Raw genomic sequence first — 21,253 nt, forward strand, 5'->3', positions numbered from 1 at the left:
AATCCTTTTCTTATTGAACTGTGATACCGTTGTTGAAAATCCACTGAACATAAATGTATGGATTTGTCTCTGCATTCTCGGTTCTGTTCCATTGATTTATATGCCTGTCCGTATGCCAGTGTCATGCTCTTAATTACTTTAGCCTTCTAGCAATTTGGTTTGAAATCCAGGTTGTTGATTCTTTTTTAAAGAAAAAGTTCTGTTCCAAAGTTGTTTCGGCTATTCTGGTTCCTATGCATTTCTACATATATTTCAGATCAGCCTGTCGATTTCTACAAAAAATCCTCCAAGGGTTTTGACAGAGGATTGAATCTATAGCTCAATTTGGGGATAATTTCCATCTTAACAATATTTAGTTTTCCTGTCCATGACTATGAAGAGTCTCTACTTAACAGATATTTTTTTGTTTCTTTCAGCAGTGTTTTATAGTCTTCAGGGTGCCAGTCTTAGATTTCTTTGTTAAATTTATTTCTAAGTATTGTACACTTTTTGATGCTATTGTGAGTGGAACTTTTAAAATTCATTTTCAGGGGCACCTGGGTAGTGCAGTGGTTGAGCATATGACTCCTGGTTTTGGCTCAGGTCATGATATCAGGGTCCTGGGATAAAGCCCCACATTGGACTCCACACTCATTGGGGAGGCTGCTTGAGATTCTCTCTCCCTGTCCCTCTGCCCTTCCTGCTCATGCTCTCTTTATCTCTTTCTCTCTCTCAGATAAATAAATAAATCTTTTAAAAAAATTTCATTTTCAGATGGTTACCAGGATATGGAAATGCAGTTGATTTTTATACACTGATCTTGTATCTTATGACTGTGTTGTTCCATTAGTTCTGGTGTGTTGTTTTGGTTTTTATGGAATCATTAGGATTTTCTACATACAGAATCATGTTATCTGTGAAGAAAGTAAGTTTTACTTCTTCCTTTCAAATTTTAATGTCTTTTATTTTTTATATTATTTTTCCCTTACCACACTGACTGGAACTTTGAATGCATTGTTGAGCAGGAGTGGTGAAGATGGAACATCTTTGCTTGTTGATTTTAGTCTTTCACCATTAAGTATGACGTCAGCTGTAAGGGTTTCCTTGCTGCCCTTTACCTTGTGGAAGAAGTTCTCTTCTGTTCGTGGATGTTGAGAGTTTTATCATAAATGACTATTGGATTTTGTCATTTTTTTTCAGCCCATTGAAAGGATCATGTGATTTATCTCCTCCCTTTTTTTGTGTGTGTGAATAATATTATATTGCATTGTTTGATTTTCAGATGTTAAACCAACCTTGCATTCCTAGGTAAAATCCTACTTGGTCATATTACATGTTGCTAGACTTGATTTACTAGTAGTTTGTTGAGGATCTTTATGTCTATAATCAGGAGGGATACTGGCTTGTAGTAAAATATTTTTATAATCTTTGTATTATTAACCCTCACATTTACCATTTCTTGTGCGCTTTGTTTCTTTCTGTGGATAGAGTTGCCATATGGTGATGCATCTTTGCAGCCCAAAGAACTTCCTTTGGTCTTTCTTGTAATCTAGATCTGCTACCCCTCAAGAAAATTGTTTTGTTTTTCTCAGAATGCCTTTACTTCACCTATATTCTAAAAGATAGTTTATGTAATTCCTGGCTGACAGTTTTTACTTTCAGGTGGTAGGAGGCCAGTCTGCTGCTTTCTGATCTTCATTATTTTTGATGAGAAGACTCCTTAATGATTTTGTTGTTCTGTGAGTGATCTGGTACTTTTTTTTTGCTGCTACCAAGATTCTGTCTTTCATTTTTGTCAATTTGACTGTGATTGTGTGTGCTTATTCTCCATACTCATTAAGCTTTGTGGATCCATAGGTATACATTTTTCTTCAAATGTGGGGTGTTTTCAGCCTTTGTTTCTTTAAAATTTTTTGCCTTTGTCTTTCTCCTGTGCTCCCTGGATTCCCTGTGCAGTCCTGGATTCCTGTGATTTGTATGTCAGTACACTTGATGGTGTCCCACACATCTCTGAGGCTCCTTTCTCTTCATCCTTTCTTCTGTGTGTTGCTGACCGGGTAATTTTAATTAGCTTATCTTCAAGTTTGCAGGCTCATTCTTTTGCCATCTTAAATCTGTTGTTGAACTCCTTTGGTTAATTTCATTATAAATGCTATATTTTCTCTTCTTTTTTTTTTCTATTTTTCTGAAAATCTCTCTCTCTCTTTTTTTTTTTGGTCCAACATCTGGGCCCTCTCTGAGACCGTTTCTTCCTGCTTGCTTGCTTTCCTTCTTTCTTTCTTTTTCTGTGTATGGGTCCCATTTTCTTGTTTCTTTGCATGTCTCTTAGCTTTTTTTTTTTTTTTGGAAAACTCCACAGTTCAGATAACATATAGTACATTTGTAACGTGATTCATTTTAGTCTCCAAGGGTTGTTGTCGTGGGTTTTTTTTTTTTTTTCCCATCGTTTCTTTAGTAATTTAGTTGGACTAAATCTGCAGTCTGTCTACTTCATGGTTTACGGCTTTGTTCTTTTTTTTTCCTTCTCACTTTTGTTTTAAGTCTGGCCTGCTGGGCACATCCCCTATGTCAGCATTGCTCAGACATCACCAGCATTAGTCAGAGGCTGTGCTCAACACACCTGGGTTAATAAGGCTTCCGCCCTCTACTGATGGAATTGTGGGGGAGCACCCATAGGCTAGTCAGTTGTCACATTTGCCCTGGCCTTTACTTTGCCTGTGACCGAGGTTTTAATCCCTGCATCTCCTTTGCACATGCAAAGAGTCACTGTCAGGGAAGGATGTGTGGGGAGCTTTAAGCTCTCTCCAGTCTTTGCTGTACGTGTTCATAGCCTTCCATTCAGCAGAGATGTGCAGAGAACATATCAAGGCTCTCCATGGCTGTTAAGCTTCTGGCTAGTCTGCCAGTCTCTTGCTTGCCCCACCCCAAACCTGAATATTAGGCTTGCCGATTCACTGGACTTCTGTGTATTTGCTACCAAGTTGTTACTGATATTGACCGTGCATAGGTTTTTTTCTTTCCACGCTTTTTTCCAAATTAAGTGAACTCTCCCTGAAGCAAACTATTGGTTTCCATGTCTTTCCCTGGTGGTGGAACTGGCACGTCATCTGGGCTGGGGAGTGGGGGTGGCAGCATCCCCAGACAAAATGCTACAGACTCCCACTTTTCGTACCTGACACGAATAAGTTTACTGTGTTTTCAGTTTATTACGTAACTTCAGTCAGTTCCCCGAGTTCTGGAATGATTGTTTTTAACTGTGCGGTCAGCTTTTATTGTTGCTTTTTATGGAAAGGCTTTGCTAAGCTCCGTGTTTAGCTAAACTACAAGTCCCATATTCTCTCATTACATTTATTTTTTTTTAAATCTTACATTATTTTGGACCTCTGGCCATATGAGGATGTGTAAAATTTCTCTTCATTCTTTTTAGTGTCTGCATAATATTTCATCGTGTGCATGTTCTAGAATTTATATAATCAGTCTTCAAATAATGAATATTTATGTTATTTATTATAGATTATAACACAGGCATCGATCCCAGGATTAATCTTTGACACAATCATTGGCATATTTGGGCAAATACATCTGAAGAGAACATTCTTGGCAGAGAATCCACTAAATTTCAATGAATTTTTTAATGATTTCATTTAAAAACTTTTTTCCCATTCTCTAGGCTAACATATTTAAATATGTTCTAAATTTACTGGACAGTAAAATCCTATGTATACCTGTGTAATTAGAATTCTGATCACTTTTCTCCTCTTCACAATCAATGACATGTTAGAATTAGCATGATAATTGTTTCACTTTTCTGATAGGGAGTTAAAATGATAATTTACTACTGAATAGTTTAAAATGTAGAATTATCGTTTAGTCTGTGTGCTAGCATATGTCACTTGGTTTCCCTCCTGATTTAAGATCATCATTAAAGGGGTGCCTGGGTGGCTCAGTCGTTGAGCGTCTGCCTTCGGCTCAGGGCATGATCCCGGCGTTTTGGGTTCGAGCCCCACATCAGGCTCTTCCACTATGAGCCTGCTTCTTCCTCTCCCACTCCCCTGCTGTGTTCCCTCTCTTGCTGGCTGTCTCTATCTCTGTCAAATGAATAAATAAAATCTTTTTAAAAAAATAAATAAAATAAAGTAAAATCATTGTTAAAAACCAAGAAAATTGTAACTACAATGATTTTATCAATAGTTCTATCTGACAGAAACAGTTACCTAAAGTTTTAAAAAGTTGTCTAACATCACGAAGCTGGTGAGTCCAACTGGTTAAATTCAGGCTTAACCCAGATATGTTGACTCAGATTCCATAATTTGTTTCTAACTGCACGGTTTGTCTTCTTGAAAATGTAGTTTTACAAAGATAATTTTTAAAATGGGCTTTCATTCTAATTTTTGTGACACCATTGTAATCACTTTACTTAGAGCAATTATTTTTTTCCTTTTTAAATTTTTAATGGTATTTTTGGATGCTGTGTTCTTTTCCCCATGAATCTATTTTTGAACCACATACAATTTTGTGTCACACCTCCTAGCGCTTTTCAACAGGACAAATATTTAGCATTTATGTAGCACATTTTTTTAGCATGTGCTTTACAAATAATTTATTAATCTTCACACATTTTTAGTAAAATGGTAAGGAACATATTAATAGGCTTGTTTTAGAGAAGTTGAAATAATGATAGATTCAAATGACTCTTTTGAGATCCTAATACCCTAAATAAGTGAGAGAAAGAACCTCTATCTGCAGGAAATCCCAGACTCCTGGTCCTGTGACTCTCCCGCTAATCATAGCAGGTTGAATTTGTCTTCATTTCTCTTCCCTTCCCCCTCCTCTGCAAGTGTTTGCTTACTATGGTTTCAGCTTCCTCCTGACTTCTTTTCGACTGGTGTTCATGCTACTTTTCCTTCCACTACAGGTTTCAAGTCATTTTTTACATTCTGCTTTTGAAAAGTAAGGAAGAATTAGCAGAGTTTTTTTGTTTTTTATAAATGTACTAAGTCTATTTCGTAGCCCCTTAATCTTTTATTCACACTCAGAAAGCTTGTTTCTTCTATCGTAAGAGCCTCCCTTCCTTGCTCAAGTGGCAGTCCCTCCTCTTCCTCTTCGTGGAGCCACACAGCTGGAAAAGTCGCCCGCCTGCGCTGGGTCTGTGGCTTTCTCCCACTCCCTCTTCCTTCCCCTGAGATGGATTCCAGCTCCACCCTTCCCAAAAGGACCTATGCCGAAGTCAGTATTGGCTTTACTATTGAATCCCATGGGATGAGTACCTGGCTGCTTGAAAGAATGTGAATGCAGCACTGACTTCCTGTGGCTTGCATGCTAGGATGACCTCCGTGTCCTTCTTAGGTGCTTGCCTCCCCTTTACTGTCTCCCCTGTGTGGCATTTCTTCTGTTCCTTTATGTCGATGTCCAGAGCCCTTCTTTCACTCCAGGAACGTGCCCTAAACAATCCTGCCTATTGCTGACATTTGTATACAGATGAATTCTTGCTAGAGGTCCCCACAACTACCTTGAAGCTCAATAATTCTCTAGAAGGACCTGTAGGACTCAGAAAATCGGTTATATACTGTGATTATGGATTATTTCAACAAAAGGATACAGATCAAAATCCGCAAGAAAAGGAGCACAGGGCAAAGACCAGGAAAAGTCTGGCCTAGGCTTCCAGCTGTCCCTTCCCAGGGGAATTACACAACGACACATTTAATTCTTCCGGCAACGATGTGGGACAACACTCGTGAGGGGTTGCTAACCAGTGAGGCTCACCTGCGCCACGGTTGTGCACGGTTTTTATTGGGGATCAGGGACGTATACGTCCAGTGCCCATGCACCTGACCTCTGCTACTCCCAGTCCAGCACCACCACCCCACTTCCTGAGCCAAAACAAAGGTTCCCCACTAATCCATTGCTAGGGCAGACATGTCTGGCCACAGTGGGACAGCATGGCCTCAAGCCTACGCATACAGAAACTCTCTTAGCAGGCAGTCCCCTCCGTGGGCTTAGAGGTTATCTGCCAGGGGCCGGCCATAGGCCAGCCTTGATGACAGGTCCTGCTTGGTGCTCTGTAGGGCCTGAGTAACCCTTCTTTGTCCACTTCTGTATCCATATCTTTAACTTCTAAATTTCCAGTTTTTATGTCTGATTGCTATGGGACACCCTCATTATTAATATGTCATAGGCCATTGCAGATTCAACCTGTACCAAACTGATTACAACATGGTACCACTGTTAATTATCCTTCTTCTCTTCCAGATGCCCACTGACATTCTTGACTTTGCTGATATACTTCCCCCATCCAGGATATTACCATTTTTAATAAAATTAAACATTATAAATAACGCCAAATCTACCTTTCCGTATCATTCCTGCCACTTCCCTACTCCAGGTTATCTTTACCACATACTGGAATTACAAGCTTCCGTCTGGAATTTCTGCCTCTAGTGTGCTTTTTTCCATTTAATATCTCTATGGAGATACAAATGACACAGCATAAAATTCATTCCTATAAAGTGTACAATTCAGTGGCTCCTCATGTATTCATAGAGTTCCGCAGCTGTCACCATAACGTAAGACCATTTTTATTACCCCCCAAGTAAACCTCATAATGAACAGTGACTTCCCATTCTTCTTCCTCCCTAGTCAACCACTAATTTACTTTTTTGCTTTTTACACAGCCTTTATGGAAATACAGCTCACACACCCTACAATTCACCCATTAAAGGTATACAGTTCACTGGATTATTGTGCGTTCACAGTTCCACAGCCATCACCCCAATCTGTTTTAGATCCTCATCCCTCAGAGCAACCCCATACCTGTGAGCAAGCACTCCCCATTCCAGTCCCCTGCTGTCCCTCACTTCTCTGTCTCAGGCCACAGACAGTGTGGCCTCTATGGATTTGCCTGTTTTTGACATTTTGTGTAAAACAGAACAGTATGTGTAATCTTTTGCCCTACCTTCTTTCACTTAGGGCACTATTTTCAAGGTTCATTCAGGCTGCTTTAATTGCTGGATATTGCGTTGTATGGATATGCCATGTTTTATTTGTCCATTATTAGTCAAGGACTTTGGTTGGGGTTATTTCTGGTTTTTATAATATTTCCCTTATTTTTTGGCTATTATCAAGAAATGCTGCTGTGAACATTCATGTACTGATTTTTGGGTTGGATGAATGTTCCCACTTTCTTGGGTGTGACCTGGGAGTGGAATTGTTAGGTCATGTGGTAGCTCTGTGTTTTAACATTTTTGAGGCGGTGCTAACTGGTTTTCCCAAGTGGCCGGATCAGTTTTCATTGCTGCCAGCCAGGTGTAAGGCTTCCGTTATCTTCAGTGTTCTCCTTGTTATTATAGTACCACTTGATAAAGAGACTGTTTGGACATCACTCTACAGTAACTTACGTCTGCCTCCCAGTTCTGTTTCACTGATCTTTATGTCTCCCCTTGAAGCCAATACTACACAGCCTTTGTCACTGTGGCTTTGTAGGAAGTTTTGAAGTGGGAATATATTAGTCCTCCAGCTTATTCTTTTTTCTTAAAATTGTTCTGGGTATACTAGGTCTCTTGGATTTTCATATAAATTTTAGCAAAGAAGCCAGCTGGGATTTTGATGGGGATTTCCTTGACTCTGTACGTCCGTCTGGAAGGTGGAAGAGCGGGGCAGGGGTAGCGTCCTCATAACGGCATTAGGTCCTCCTATCCGTGAATATTTGGTATCTCTCCATTTACTTAGATTAAAAATGTCTTCAACAGTGTTTTATAGGTGTCAGTATACAAAGCTTGCTCTTACTTTGTGATTTGTTCTTAAATATGCTGTTCTTTATGATGCTACGTTAAGTGGAATTATTTTCTTAATTTTAATTTTGTATTGTTCATTATTAGTGTAAAGGAATAAAATTGATTTTAGTATATTGATCTCATTATATCCTGAAACCTTTTGTAATGTTATTATTTACTCTAATAATGTTTTTTGTGGATTCTTTGTGATGTTCTATATACAGGATTATGCCATCTATGAATAAAGGTGGTTTTAGTTCTTCCCTTCCAATCTGAACACCATTTATCTGTTTCTTACATTATCGTCCTGACTAGAACCTCAAGTACGATGTTGGTTAGAAGGGGTGAGAGTAGACATCCTTGTCTTATTCCTCATTTTAGGGTGATTCTTTTACTTTTTTACTATTAATTATGATGTTAACTATGGGTTTTCCTAGTTTGTTGAGTGTTTCTCTCATTAAAATTTTAGATTCGTCTCACAAATTTTTTTTGTATTAAAATAATCATTTTTTGTTGTTTATTCTGTTATTATGGTATTACATTAATTGATTCTTGATATTAAGCCAACCTAGCAATTCTGGTGTAAGTTTTACTTGGTTCTTATGTATATTTCCTCCTTTTATTTTGTTTATGCTGTTGGATTTGGCTTCCTAATTTTTTTGAGAGCCTTTTTGTCTATATTCATAAGGATATTCATCTCTAGGTTTCTTTTCTTATAATGTCTTTGTCTGTTGTGGTACCCAGACAGTACTGGCTTTATAGAAAGAGTGAGGAAGTACTCCCTCCTCTTTCATTTTCTGGAAGTTTGTGAAGGATTAGCATTAATTCTTCACTAATTATTTGTGGAATTCACCATTAAAGTGTTGTGGGCCTAGGCTTTTCTTTGCGGGACATTTATTGAGTACTAATTTAGTCTCTTGGCTTATCTGTCAAATTTTGTTTCTTCTTGAGTCAGTTTGGTAGTTTGTGTCTTTGTAGGAATTCATCCATGTCATTCTGTCTCTTAGTTACCTAATTTGATGGCATACAATTGTTCATAATATTTCTAAAACACAAACCTAGATTTACAACTCTCCTCCTTCAAACTATTAAGTACTTTTTAGTACCCTTAATTTTAAACCTTTAAAGTTATATTTAAAATGGACTAAGGCTTCCTTTAATTTGGTTTCTGCTTTCCTCTCCACTTTGAGACCATACCCCCCATCAAACACACTCCAAGTCATTCTTATAATTCAGCCATATAGCACTTCTTCCTGTTCCCTAGACACCATTTCTTTAGGCCTTAATATGCTTTTACCTCCAACAGGAGTACTTTACTGCCCATCTTCTGGTAATTAGTTCACACTCATCCTTAGATGACACTTCCTGTAGAGAACCTACTCTTATTGCCCAGAGCTGCGTTAGAGGACTTTCCTTTTTGACCACTTAGACCTGAACTTGCCTTTTATTGTGAAACAGATCACACTTTCATTTATTTACGACATGTCTTTCTTGATGACTCTTGAGTGGGGTTGGAGATACGCAGGAAAGGAGGAATCAGGGATGACTCCCAGGGTTTCTCAGATGAGTGTTTAAACAGTAATGTAAGATAAAGAAGAGCAAGTTTCCAAGAATAAGATGTATTCAGTTATGAAAATGGCGCACTTTTCTAGTACAATATGCACGTGGAAATGTACAAGAAGAATGTGTGCATGCTGTTCTTAATTTCAGTAGAGCTATCCTGTTGCATGTATGTCTTCCTCCTCTGTTAGATTGTGAGCTCCTTGGCTGCAGGGACCCGGGCTTGCTCCTCCAGCTCTGTGAGTGGACTTCATAGATCACAGTAACTGCTAGTTGAATTGAGTTGTAAATAACAATGCCATGTGTCTGTATATGGTATTTTAATTTTATTATAAGTATCTTACTTGGAAAGTATGCCCAGCAGAAGGAGTAATGGCTGATTGTAGAAAATTTTAGTTTGGGAAAAATACTGGTTTGTTTTTTTCCTTTTTTACAACAATTTATTGAGGCATTTTTATTTCAACAAACTCAAATCTTATTTTATGAATTCAACTATTCTTCTCGCCCTTTTTTCTATTAAAAATTGTTTTATTGTCCGAAATACTTTTGTATTTTTCACATAAAGTGAATTATATCTTCTGTCTTTTTTTGTAGGACTATAATGATGAAATCAGGCAAGCACAGCTCCAAGAATTAACATATTTGAACGGTGGTTCAGAAAATGCGGATGTACCAGTTGTTCGAGGGAAACCCACCTTGCGTACAAGAGGTGTACCAACCCCAGCAATAACCAGGTAGGTGTAATTAATTGACTGACTTTTTTTTATTGTTAGAATAGGGTACCGTGGCAACAATTCTAATGTCTCCTTTATTAATAGTCAAACAGCTCTATCAGTGTATCAGTACAAAGCCTGTAAGAATATATTCAGACATTATGATGTCCGAATTAAGGAGATTCACTTTGCTTGGTCTGAGATATTCCTGGGTTTAAATAGAACCTGTACTGTTTACTGGCTGATGACTACAGACAAGTTTCTTTATCACTCTAACATTAATTTTTTAAATTTTTTAAAATGAAGCTTGTTTTAAAGTAATAGCATTGATGTGCAAATTGAGGTCCTGGAAGCATGTGCCTTCCCCATTGAGTACAGGATTAGACCAGGTCTTTGCCACATCTCCAGTGTTGGGCACAGTTTCAGGTATCAGGTGAGTGTCCAAAAGCCTGTTGTCATTTTATTCACTGTGAATGCTTTGTGGTATCTGAAAACTCCTCAGCTGGACCAGGTACACAGAATTTTTTATCTGTCTTTGGATTGATGACTACTTTTAATATGAAAAATAAAATCAGAGAGGGAGACAAACCATGAGAGACTCTGGACTCTGGGAAGCAAACAGGGTTACAGAAGGAAGGGGACTGGGTGATGGGTATTAAGGAGGGCACGTGTTGGGATGAGCACTGGGCGTTATACGCAACTAATGAACCATTGAACGCTACAACAAAAACTTATGATGGACTGTATGTTAGCTAACTGAACATGATGAAAAAGAAAATGCTTTAATGAATTCATAAGACAGTTTAAGCAAAACCATATATTGAGATACGACTATCTCAGATTTATTTGAAAATTATTTTTAATTCTTTAATCTTTGCACCCAAAAGAACTCAGTAGGAAGAAGTAACAGATTTTTCACTGGTGACTATATATATTTTTTCAGATAGAATTTTGCATGAAATAATTTAAAATAGCATTCCCTTATATCTCCAAGTTCATTTAGGGGAATAAAAAGTCAGTTTTCTTACTGAGTGTTACTGATCAGTATATGGTCAAAGAGAGCAATTACAAATAGGTGTTATTGCAATGTAAGATAAACAGATCTGCTCATAGTACCAGTGGGTTTTCTCTATAAAAAAAGGCTAATAATAATGGGATTGATGTTGATGGCTTAATGAAATAATTTTGTAGGTGTTCAGTAGATGGTAAATCCTTTCATTTTCATTTCTTCTACCACTACATTTACTTTAAATCATAAGAAATTACAGTTGACCCTTGATCATTGTGGGGGAATAGGGGTACTGACCCCTCGTGTAGTCAAAAATCTGTGTATAACTTTTGACTCCCCCAAAACTTAACTACTAATAACCTACTGTTGACTAGAAGCCTTACTGATAATGCAGTCGATGAACACATATTTTGTATATGTGTTAAATACCGTGTTATTGCAATAAGATAAGCTAGTTATAAGAAAATATTATGAAGGAATTCACAAGGAGGAGAAAATACATTTACACTACTGTACTGTATTTATTGAAAAAAATCCGTGTGAAAATGGAACCGTTCAGTTCAAACCCGTGTTGTTCAAGGGTCCCCTGTACTTGCTTCATTAGTTTCCTGTGGCTGCTGTGATGAATTACCACAAATTTGGTGGCTTTAAACAATAGAGACTTACTAGTTCTGGGGGCTAGATGTCCGTAGTCAGTATTGGCCAGACCACAGTCAGGGTGATGGTGGTGTTCTCCCTCTAGAAGAGAGTCCTTTCCTTGCTTCCTGCCAGCATGCCTTGACTTGTGCCCATCTCACACTGGTCTCTCTGTCTGCATGTTGATTTCTGTCCTGTCTGCCTTTAACCTGCATTTTCTTCCCTCTTTCACATGATAGTACTTAGGGCCCGCCTGGATGATTCAGAGTACTCTTCCCATCTCAAGATGCTTACCTGATAATCACCTGTGCACAGGCCCTTTTTCTAAAGAAAGCAACATTCACAGAATGAATCTCCTGGACAGAGGGCGTAGAGAAGAGAGCCCACTCGGTGCCACTGTTGAGGGCACTTTTTAGGGGATGCTGTTGTGTTCCTTAAGCCAGATCTGTAGTTTTGACTGAAGATAATTTCTAATTTCGCTGTCAGCTTTTTTTTTTTTTTTTTTAAGATTTTATTTGTTTGTCAGAGAGAAAGAGAGCACCAGCAGGGGGAGCGGCAGAGGGAGAAGCAGGCTCCCAGCAGAGCAGGGGTTCAATCCCAGGACCCTGGGGTCATGACCTGATCCGAAGGCAGACGCTTAGCCTACTGAGCCACGCAGGTGTTCCTCACTGTGAGGCTTTAAATTAAGTTGAAAATGTTATGTTATGAACGGATGAGGAAGGCAGAAGCTTTCTAGTTTTTAGAATATACTCTCTGGAGAAACACCTCTGTCTGCCCAGATGAAAAATTATTCCTCTTGATGACAGCATATACATTGCTCTTCATTGAAAGCCTTTCTGTTGTCTTGACAGTCCGTATTGTCTTTGTGGTGGAGTGTGGCAGGTCAGCGCTGGACACCGGGCAGAGCACTTCACACACACCCTGCCTTCTTTCCTCCATTTGATGATGGGCTTCCTTGGTCCCAGATCTTTCAGATAGCTTTCTTTTCACAGTGTCATATTCCTGGTCCTAGAAGAGGTGCTCCAAGCCCTCCTGTGTTCTTTCTTAAGGCCTCACGCCGTTTAGTCTTCGTTGATTACTTTGCCATGTTTCCTGTGTGTTCCAGCCCCGGCCGGAAGCTGCTTGTTCCGTGAAGTTGGTGCTCATGTCCTTTCAGTACCTTTGTGCACATTGTTCCTCTGCCCACAGTTCTGTATCCCTTCTCAGCCCCTCACCTGTTTACATCTGACTTTTCTTTATGTCTCACACCAAAACCTATTTTAACACTTGTACTGCATCTACTATGGATTGAGTACTTTTCTAAGCATTTACAGATATTAACTGGGTTATACCTCATAACAAGCGTGTAAGGGGGACACGGGTGTGTTAACTCACCATTTTACAAGTGAGGGAGGCGATTACTTGCCCAAGACTTGTAGACCCTGGTTCTACAGCCCGTGCCTGTCCCCTCTCTTTAATCCTCCCCTTGCATTTTCATCTAGAGTCTGGTTTTCTTCCATCCATTCTGCCATTTCATTTCTTCCATCGAGCTTTGATTCTGTCACTTTTACTGCATTTTTATTGCAGCCCATGATGGCACCTTTAATACAAGCTATGGTGAAAATACTTTTATGTTTTTTACTACTCTTTCTCATTTAATCACATATGGTAACTTGCCAAACTAACATGCACATCTCACAGAATAAAAATAAATGGATGTGGAAATTAGGACAGAGAGTTACAAACGCCAAGGGTGAGGTTAGTACACAAGAGTACGTGTTGTTCTGTGCAGGCGCAGCGTTGGTCTTCGGGTTATGCTTTGAGCTTCCTTGTAGCCAAAGCCAAGGAAGACATGGGCATGGAATGCACACTGTCTCAAGGTCTAAAAAAGTGATAAAACAGAAGAGAAACGTACACTTATCGAAGCCCAGGGTCTTGTGGTCCTCAGATCTGTGAGTAATATCTCCAGTGCACAGTCATCGGTAAATCTTTGCTGTATCCAATCCCTCAGTACGCCATTTTGATTTTACCTCTAAAATAAACCTTAAGCCTGGTTTTCATTCATCCCCTTTTCCATCCCTCCAATCTAGCCACACTGCTCTTCCACTTTTCCTTTGCAGTCTTTAATGACCTGTTAAAATTAAAGTGGATTTTGTCTTCTCCCTGCCTCAGCTTCTTTGGTGGCTCCCTTTGCAGCTACAAGAACACTCAGACTTCCTGCCATGCTTGATGACACACTTCTCATCATCTGATGATCTCCCCGCCCCTTCTGACCTTGTGGTTTTCTGCACTGTGGCCAGGCTGGTCTCCTAACTGTCTGGTAAACTGGCCAAGCTTATTTCCCTCCAGGCCCTTTGTGTTCACTGCCCCCATGGTCCCCACCTCGGGACGCTTTGTCTGGGCATCACATTGTAGGCAGACACAGGCACCATGTCCGGGAAGCCTTACTGAGCGCCTTGCTGAAAGTCATCATCCCCCAGGCCAAAAGCTGGGGTGCAGCCTCCTGTCTTGGTCCCTTAGTAGCATTTATCACCCCAAATTCTGCCTTTTTTATTTGTTCACATTTGCATTGGCTTCTACTCATTATAAGGTAAACCCACAAAGGCTCTTGTGTCCCTAGGACCTGGCATAAAGGAATCACTCAGTAAATAATTGTTAAGTAAATACAATACAATAGCAAATCCTTCAGGCTCTTGCCGATCAGGTATCGATCATTTACAATATTTTGTGTTAATGTAGTTCCCTGTCACTTGACTGAATGTACTAGGGGATTAGCTTTGTGGGAATGGTCACGTGGTGATCAGCATGTTGGAATTTCAGAGTGGAGTCTTCATGAATGCTCCCCACTGTTACCAGTTCGGGATACTTTTCTGCTAAGAGACGTAAATGACCTAAAATTAAATCCTGCAGTGGGAAGTAATAAGTGTTTTAATAAACCTTTCATTTCAGTTTCAAATGAGAGAACTAAAGTTACACCTGTTTTAACTCAGGAGGTCCGGCGGTTTCCGTACTTGCCGTCTGTCCTGTGCCTGCCTCCGGAAACACTGCTGTGAAACGGGGCCTCCAGGGCTCTTCGCACAGACCCCCGCACAGAAGGGAGCTATGGAGGGGAGGCCACTCCTGGCAGCGTGCTTTGGGCAGGTCCTCTCCTCCACCCGGACCCGCTGCCCCACGGTCTGGGCTAGGCAGTCTTGAACCCATGGGGATGCTCCTTCATCCCTTCTTCAGAACAGCCGACTTGTTCTGTGTTGCTTTTCTACTGACCTTTACTCCGGCCATCTGGCCCTTCCTCCCAAGTAGCAGGCGGTCTTACCTCCCTGCATTTGAGATCAGGAACAGTAGGAAGAAGAGCGGACCAAGCAGACGAACCTGCCTTTCTGAACGGTGAATACATGTTCCTCAGTACTGGGTGCTGAACGTGGTGGTTTTGACCTGCAACGTGAAGCCAACACAGTCACTCGAGGCTTTTTATAAGCGCTCATTAAACTGGGGAAATTTTCAGCTCTGGTTTCTGTAAATGTTTTACCGGCCCCTTCCTCTCTTCTTTTTCGTGGACTGAAGTTCCACATTAAATCTTTGGTTGCATTTCCCAAACTATATGCCAAGGTGCTGGGGTGCTGCAGCGTTTCCTGGGACCCCGCAGTCCTCAGTACGTCTAGATCCTGCTTGAGCTCTCAGCTTAGGGTAATTGTAGTTTCAGCATTAGATTGTGCCCCACTGACATCTCATCTTTGTAAAACCAGTATTTCGGCAGTTGCTGTGTTAAACAAGAAGTAGCCACAATTCCTTTGCCTCTAGGGCACCACATAGCTTCTCAGACATGGGGTCAGATGGGACACTGTCACTCACGTGTCCTCATCCACATGGATTTCCACATGATCTCACTGTTTCTTTAAATAGATCGTGAATGATATCATAGATGCTAACGATTGTTTTAGTGATTGAAAGTGATGTATTTTCCCCCATAGTGTATGAAGTTATGAGAAATGTTATCAGGAAAACTGAACACTTAATATAAGGGTCATAAATATTTTACCAGTATATGATATGATTTGTGTTAATCTACCAGTTTGTGTTAAAAATCTTTTTTTTTCCTAAAGGTATAGGAAAATGACAATATATTTCTTTTTCTACTAGCCCACATTATAGATAGACATTTTCTATATACAATGGAATATTACTCAGCAATCAGAAAGAACGATTACCCAACATTTGCAGCAACATGGATGGGACTGGAGGAGATAATGCTAAGTGAAATAAGTCAAGCAGAGAAAGACAATTATCATATGATTTCACTTATTTATGGAACATAAGAAATAGCAGGGAGATCGGTAGGAGAAGGAAGGAAAGAATGAAGGGGGGTAAACAGAAGGGGGAATGAACCATGAGAGACTATGGACTCTGGGAAACAAACTGAGGGCTTTAGAGGGGAGGGGGTGGGAGAGTGGGATAGGCCAGTGATGAGTATTAAGGAGGGCACATATTGCATGGAGCACTGGGTGTTATACGCAAATAATGACTCATGGAACATTACATCAAAAACTGGGGATGTACTGTATGGTGACTAACATAGTATAATAAAAAATTATTTAAAAAAATAACACTTTCTTGGGATGTAATTTAAATATTTGATTCCCTGTTGAACTTAACCTTCCCAGGACATTCTGCCACCAAACTGTCAGAACAGAACTCACCCTCTCCTTCTTTCTGGCCTAATAAAAGCCTAGGCGTTGGTACGTGCACGTGTGCCCCACTTCCCAGGCAGAGTAGCAGAGGACTTTCCTGGCAAGTGAGTTTCTCTTCTTTTCTTGCCATAAGGTTCCTGGATTTCTCCTCCTGAGCTGCTCCCTCCTTCCCCAGTATCTGCTTGTTTTCTCTTCCAGCGGCCCCTGAGGGCGTAGTAGAGAGTGGCCATACAGGAGTGGAGTAAGGGGAAACAAAAGAAGAAAATGAAAAATGTAGGTTTCTTTTAAAATCATTTTAATACGTGTTGGGAAAACAAAAACCAAGGCAGATAGTGTTAAAAGTAGTGTGAGAATGTCCTCCGAGGGCTTGTCGTTCCAAAGCTAGCCAGGGGCGGGAGGTAAGAACGGCAGCTAAGCGCAGTTCTCCTGGTCACAGCGTGTCTGACCACGTACATGTCAAGTGCACCAAACGGCCAGATATGGTTCCCGGCCCTCCTGCAGGCATCAGTGCCAACTGGAGAAGGTTTTTGACACCCAGTTTGTCCACTGATTTTTCCCTACAATAACGTTGAACGAGATCTACTAAGTAGAGACGTTTGGGGTGGATGGAATCCATGAGTGTGTTTGTGAGCAGTGGGAATCTCCTCCCACCACACCCTGGTTTTTCAGAAACTTTTAACATATTTCTTCCTCTTTGAAAATCAGTCTATTCCTGCTGTTAGATCATTTCACGTCACAGAGTTTGAGCTCTTTCTGTGACAGAGACTGAAGTTACAGAGATGGCTAACTCCTCATTTTTACTTCAGGGAGTTTAAGAAGCAAAAGTCAGAGAAACAAGTAATTATGGCAAATGGTGTAAAAAGGGGTTGGGAGACAGGAAAACAAGTGGAATGGAAATAGAAATGAGGGTGCAAATAATTTTTTAAAGATTTTATTTATACATTTGAGGGTGAGAGAGCACAAGCGGGGGCGGGGGGCAAAGGGAGCAGACTCCATGCTGAGCAGGAAGCCCAATGTGGGGCTCAATCCCAAGATCCCCAGATCATGACCTGAGCTGAAGGCAGATGCTTAACTGACAGAGCCACCCAGGGGCCCCATAGGGTACAAATAAGTTTGAATGGGGAACCTGGGTATAAGGCAGGATAGTGCCAGAGGGAAGTCATCCCAAGCAGAGGGGCAGAGACGGGAAAGCAGAAAAGATGCGGACTGTTTGCTTGGAATTAAGGCGTGCCTGTGTGGGAAAATCAGTCCCCTGGCTCTTTTGAGCTGTATGGCCTTGGGGAATTTTTCCCTGAGCTAAGCCCTGGTTTCCTCCGCTATAAAATGGAGCTAGAACACTGAGCACACGCTAATCCAAACCCTGCCTAATTTTTATCATGTCCATGGGTTTAATTTATTCAAGCCCAACTGTGCATGATTCCTTTTCTGATTATGCAAGATGATCCCACACCACAACTTGAATTCTTATGGAGGACCTTGGGCCAAGTACGCATCTCTCTTCAACTCCTTTACTGTTAATTCATTGTTATCAGAGAGGAAGAAGACTTGTCCTGCATAGTTGCAAAGACAGAAATAGGACTGTTAGTTAGAAATGATAAAGACTTTTGCAATTTTTATTTTTAAATGAAGAAGAAAAGTAAAAGCGTGCTAACAGTCATGTGACAGGCTTCAAAGTAAGGAATGAGTTTTCTGTCTTCAGGGGGTATATCACTGACCAGAAAGAGAAGATAAGTGCATTTCTTGCACTTTATAAGAGGTTGTGTTTCTCACACTGTCTTATATTGTCAGTAATTTTTACTAATAACTAGTTGGTAACTTCTTGGAGAAGAAACAAATTGCCTTAGATTTATTTTATACTCTGTACAATGTAGGACAGTGAATCAGTTGCTCATGAAATTTTTTTTTATTGTGTTGGCGATGGGATGGATCCCAGAATGAAGAACAAGTCTGTAAGTTCTGGGTCCAAACCAGGAGCAGCAGCACTCGAGAGCTTGTTGGAAATGCAGGATGTCAGTCCCCACCCCAGACCTCTTGGCTCCTGACTCTGGCCCGACACAGGTCCTCGCTGGGTGATGAGGACACACAAGAAGTGTGGACATGCTGCCCTAGAACCACATTTCAGTTTATCTCTTGAGGTGTGAAGAGTCAGGGCTGCCAGAGGATCTGGAAGCTTCGGTCATCATTGGCTTTGACTGTTTCTTTTCCATGTTCTGAGGGATTCTAACCACAGGCTGCATTCCCCCTTTGCTTTTATCTGGCCTCTCATTCACTTGTCAGCCTCTGGCAAGAAGGGGAAGTCTCAGAATGATTAGACTTCCCCCTCAGAAAACCACAGAGTTGTCCGTGAGTTTGTTAGGGGGTCTGTGGGAGAAATAAGTTGCCCCCTGCGTGGTTAGTGCGTCAGGGCATGAGTCTCAGGTGGCCCTCTGGGAAGGTGAGCTTCCCACTGCGATTCTGGTGGCGCCAAGCTAAGACCCCGCCATCGCTCCCTCAGGCACCCAGCCGGTGATCAGCTGTGGGTCCTACCCAGTTAATCGTGCTGGGGCCGGCTTGAGCATTCTGCTTCTGCCGCCAAAGTCATTGTTTTACCCGACGCTTTCTGTTCCTCATAAAAGTCACAGACAAAAGCCAAACGGTGTCGTAGTGTATGTTTATACTCTTTCTCTCCCGGTCTGCAGTATTGCTGCAGGATGTACAGAGTGCCCAAAAGGTGCTGCTGCTAACTGACGTGATCAATACCTTCTGTCTGTTCTGTCCTCGTCCTCCGGTAAGCCGCCCACGGACGGTGTCAGGACAGATTCCAAGCAGGGACTGTCTGATAATCACCACTTACTAAGTGCCTGTGTTAGGTGTGTTATGTCTTCTGTGTGTAACCCTCATGACTGTCTGCAAGAGCTAGGTATTACTGAGGCCATTTTGCAGCTAGAAAACTGAGGCTTAACAACCAAGTGACAGAGCAGATTTGAGTATGGCAATGTTAGAACTCAAAGCATGTACTTTTTTATCACATCCTAAAGCCTCTGCCAATCTATAAATAATTAGTTCCTGATCAATCAGTCATTCAAAGCATTGTTCCCATGAGAGGACCTGTTCACAGATCTTTCTAGATTATTTCCATATCGATTTTCAAACCAGAAACCAGAGTCTCGCTGCTAAAGAATGCAAACAGAAAGACCCATGACCATCACACCGATTCGTCTGCTTACGGAGCTTTCTATTCAGATGTGTGATCTTCCTGCTTTTCCCACTAGCCTCACTCTGAACAGAGTGGCAACCTAATTTTATCAATTTGAATCAATATTTCAAATAAGAAAAAATAAATTCCTACTAATTATCATTATCTCATCTAATAGACTTTTTTTTCCTTCTTGTCCCCATGTTATTAGTCCAGCTGTTAAACTTTACCCTGAATTTCACTGGTAGCATTCAGTGGATACTTGCAGTATGATGGGATTTTTATGTTAGGCTGCTACTTGCCCCCATGTCTTCCTCTCACCAGAGTATTTTGAAGCAATTGTGTTGCTTTACACCATTCTCATGGAATTTCAAGACTTAATAACAGATCTTCAAAAGACCTTTCTTTCATAGATGAGTATCCAGAGCTACATATATCAAGTGACTTGTCTGAAATTCTGTAACAGACAGTTTAGTATGATTCCATATACCCAGAGCGCACATAACCAGTGTTGATGATGCTGGGAAAGAATTATGAGCTTCTTGAATATATAAGTTTATGTCTTTCAGTTTGATGGAACACTTAAATTTATAGATTCAGAAGACACGCGGAATGTTTTGTGGTCCATATAGTACCTTGGATGGCAGGGGTGGGGTATTAGATAAGGAAGCAGGAGTCTTAGTTTGCGTAAACACAGTTTAACTGAAATATCACATTGGAATTAGATCTACTGTAAGTGGAAACTACTCTTTTCTCTAATCATATTGAAGATGTTTCTAGATGGATCCTGGAGATAAAAAGAGGAGTAAGACTAGAAATTATTGTGCTGTCATTGCAATTCACAGTGATTGAAATCTGCTTAAGTTGTTGGTCTTGATTGAGTAGGAGATGTGCTAGGTACTTTCTGTGTCCTGTGTCGTTTTTCCTACACAGTACCACTAAGAAATGGGATGTGTAACCCACTCCTGGAGGAACTGGCTTGGAATGTTCAGATTTGATTAGTTTGAATGTTACCTGGAAGGCAGAACTTAAGACAGTAGGTATAATCAGTAACTGAATTCAGGTCTGACTCCAGTGTCCTTTCTCTTGACTACCACTTCTGTGCCAATTTTTATGGCCTAGGATGAACAGAAACAGACCTAATTTACAATACTTAGAAAAGGAATAATTCAAGTTACCTAAGGGTGACAGGCTTAGATTTTGCATCTTTTCGATGGCTTTAAAGTTTTGAGAAGTACTGGTCAGGTTTTTTGAAGATGTCCCTGATTTGGGATGGGTCTAATGTTTTTCTCAAGATTAGCCTGGGGTTATGGGTTTGGGGAACAAAAACTACAAAGGTGAAGTGTCGTTTCATCACATTGTGTCCAGAGTGCCTCCTGTCCACTGCTGATGTTACCTCGGTAACCGGGCTGAGATCATATTTGTTGGGTTTCCCCACTTAACGTTAACTTAAAGTTAACCTTTCTCCCCCATGAAGGGTAGAATATCTACATAAGTTATCAGAAGATTTTTCTCTTCTCTCCAGTTTATTATTTCAGTTATTGTTTATATTAGTGTGGACTTATGGATATTTATATGTTTTATACATTGGGTTAAAATCCAGTACTGCCTTATTCTTTTTACTTACATTGTTTTAGCTTTGGCCATTGGATGTTCTTTCAGTTGGCTCCTCTGCTCCTTTCATGTACCCTCATAATTTTTTATTGGTATGTCTATACACACATACCTTCATTCATTCATTCATTCAT

At 40.5% G+C, this 21,253-nt stretch overlaps 1 protein-coding gene across 1 annotated transcript in view; it reads left to right on the top strand.

Annotated features, from left to right (window-relative positions):
- LOC100463669 (KH domain-containing, RNA-binding, signal transduction-associated protein 3) overlaps nt 1-21,253 on the top strand; it is a 116,318-nt gene that overhangs the window by 89,523 nt on the left and 5,542 nt on the right. The window contains exon 5 of the mRNA XM_034668649.1: nt 9,903-10,042. Within this exon, the coding sequence (XP_034524540.1) occupies nt 9,903-10,042 (140 nt within the window). The remainder of the gene's footprint in view (nt 1-9,902; nt 10,043-21,253) is intronic.

The sequence above is a fragment of the Ailuropoda melanoleuca genome, chromosome 9 (genome assembly GCF_002007445.2).
Source record: "Ailuropoda melanoleuca isolate Jingjing chromosome 9, ASM200744v2, whole genome shotgun sequence".
Classification (NCBI taxonomy): domain Eukaryota; kingdom Metazoa; phylum Chordata; class Mammalia; order Carnivora; family Ursidae; genus Ailuropoda; species Ailuropoda melanoleuca.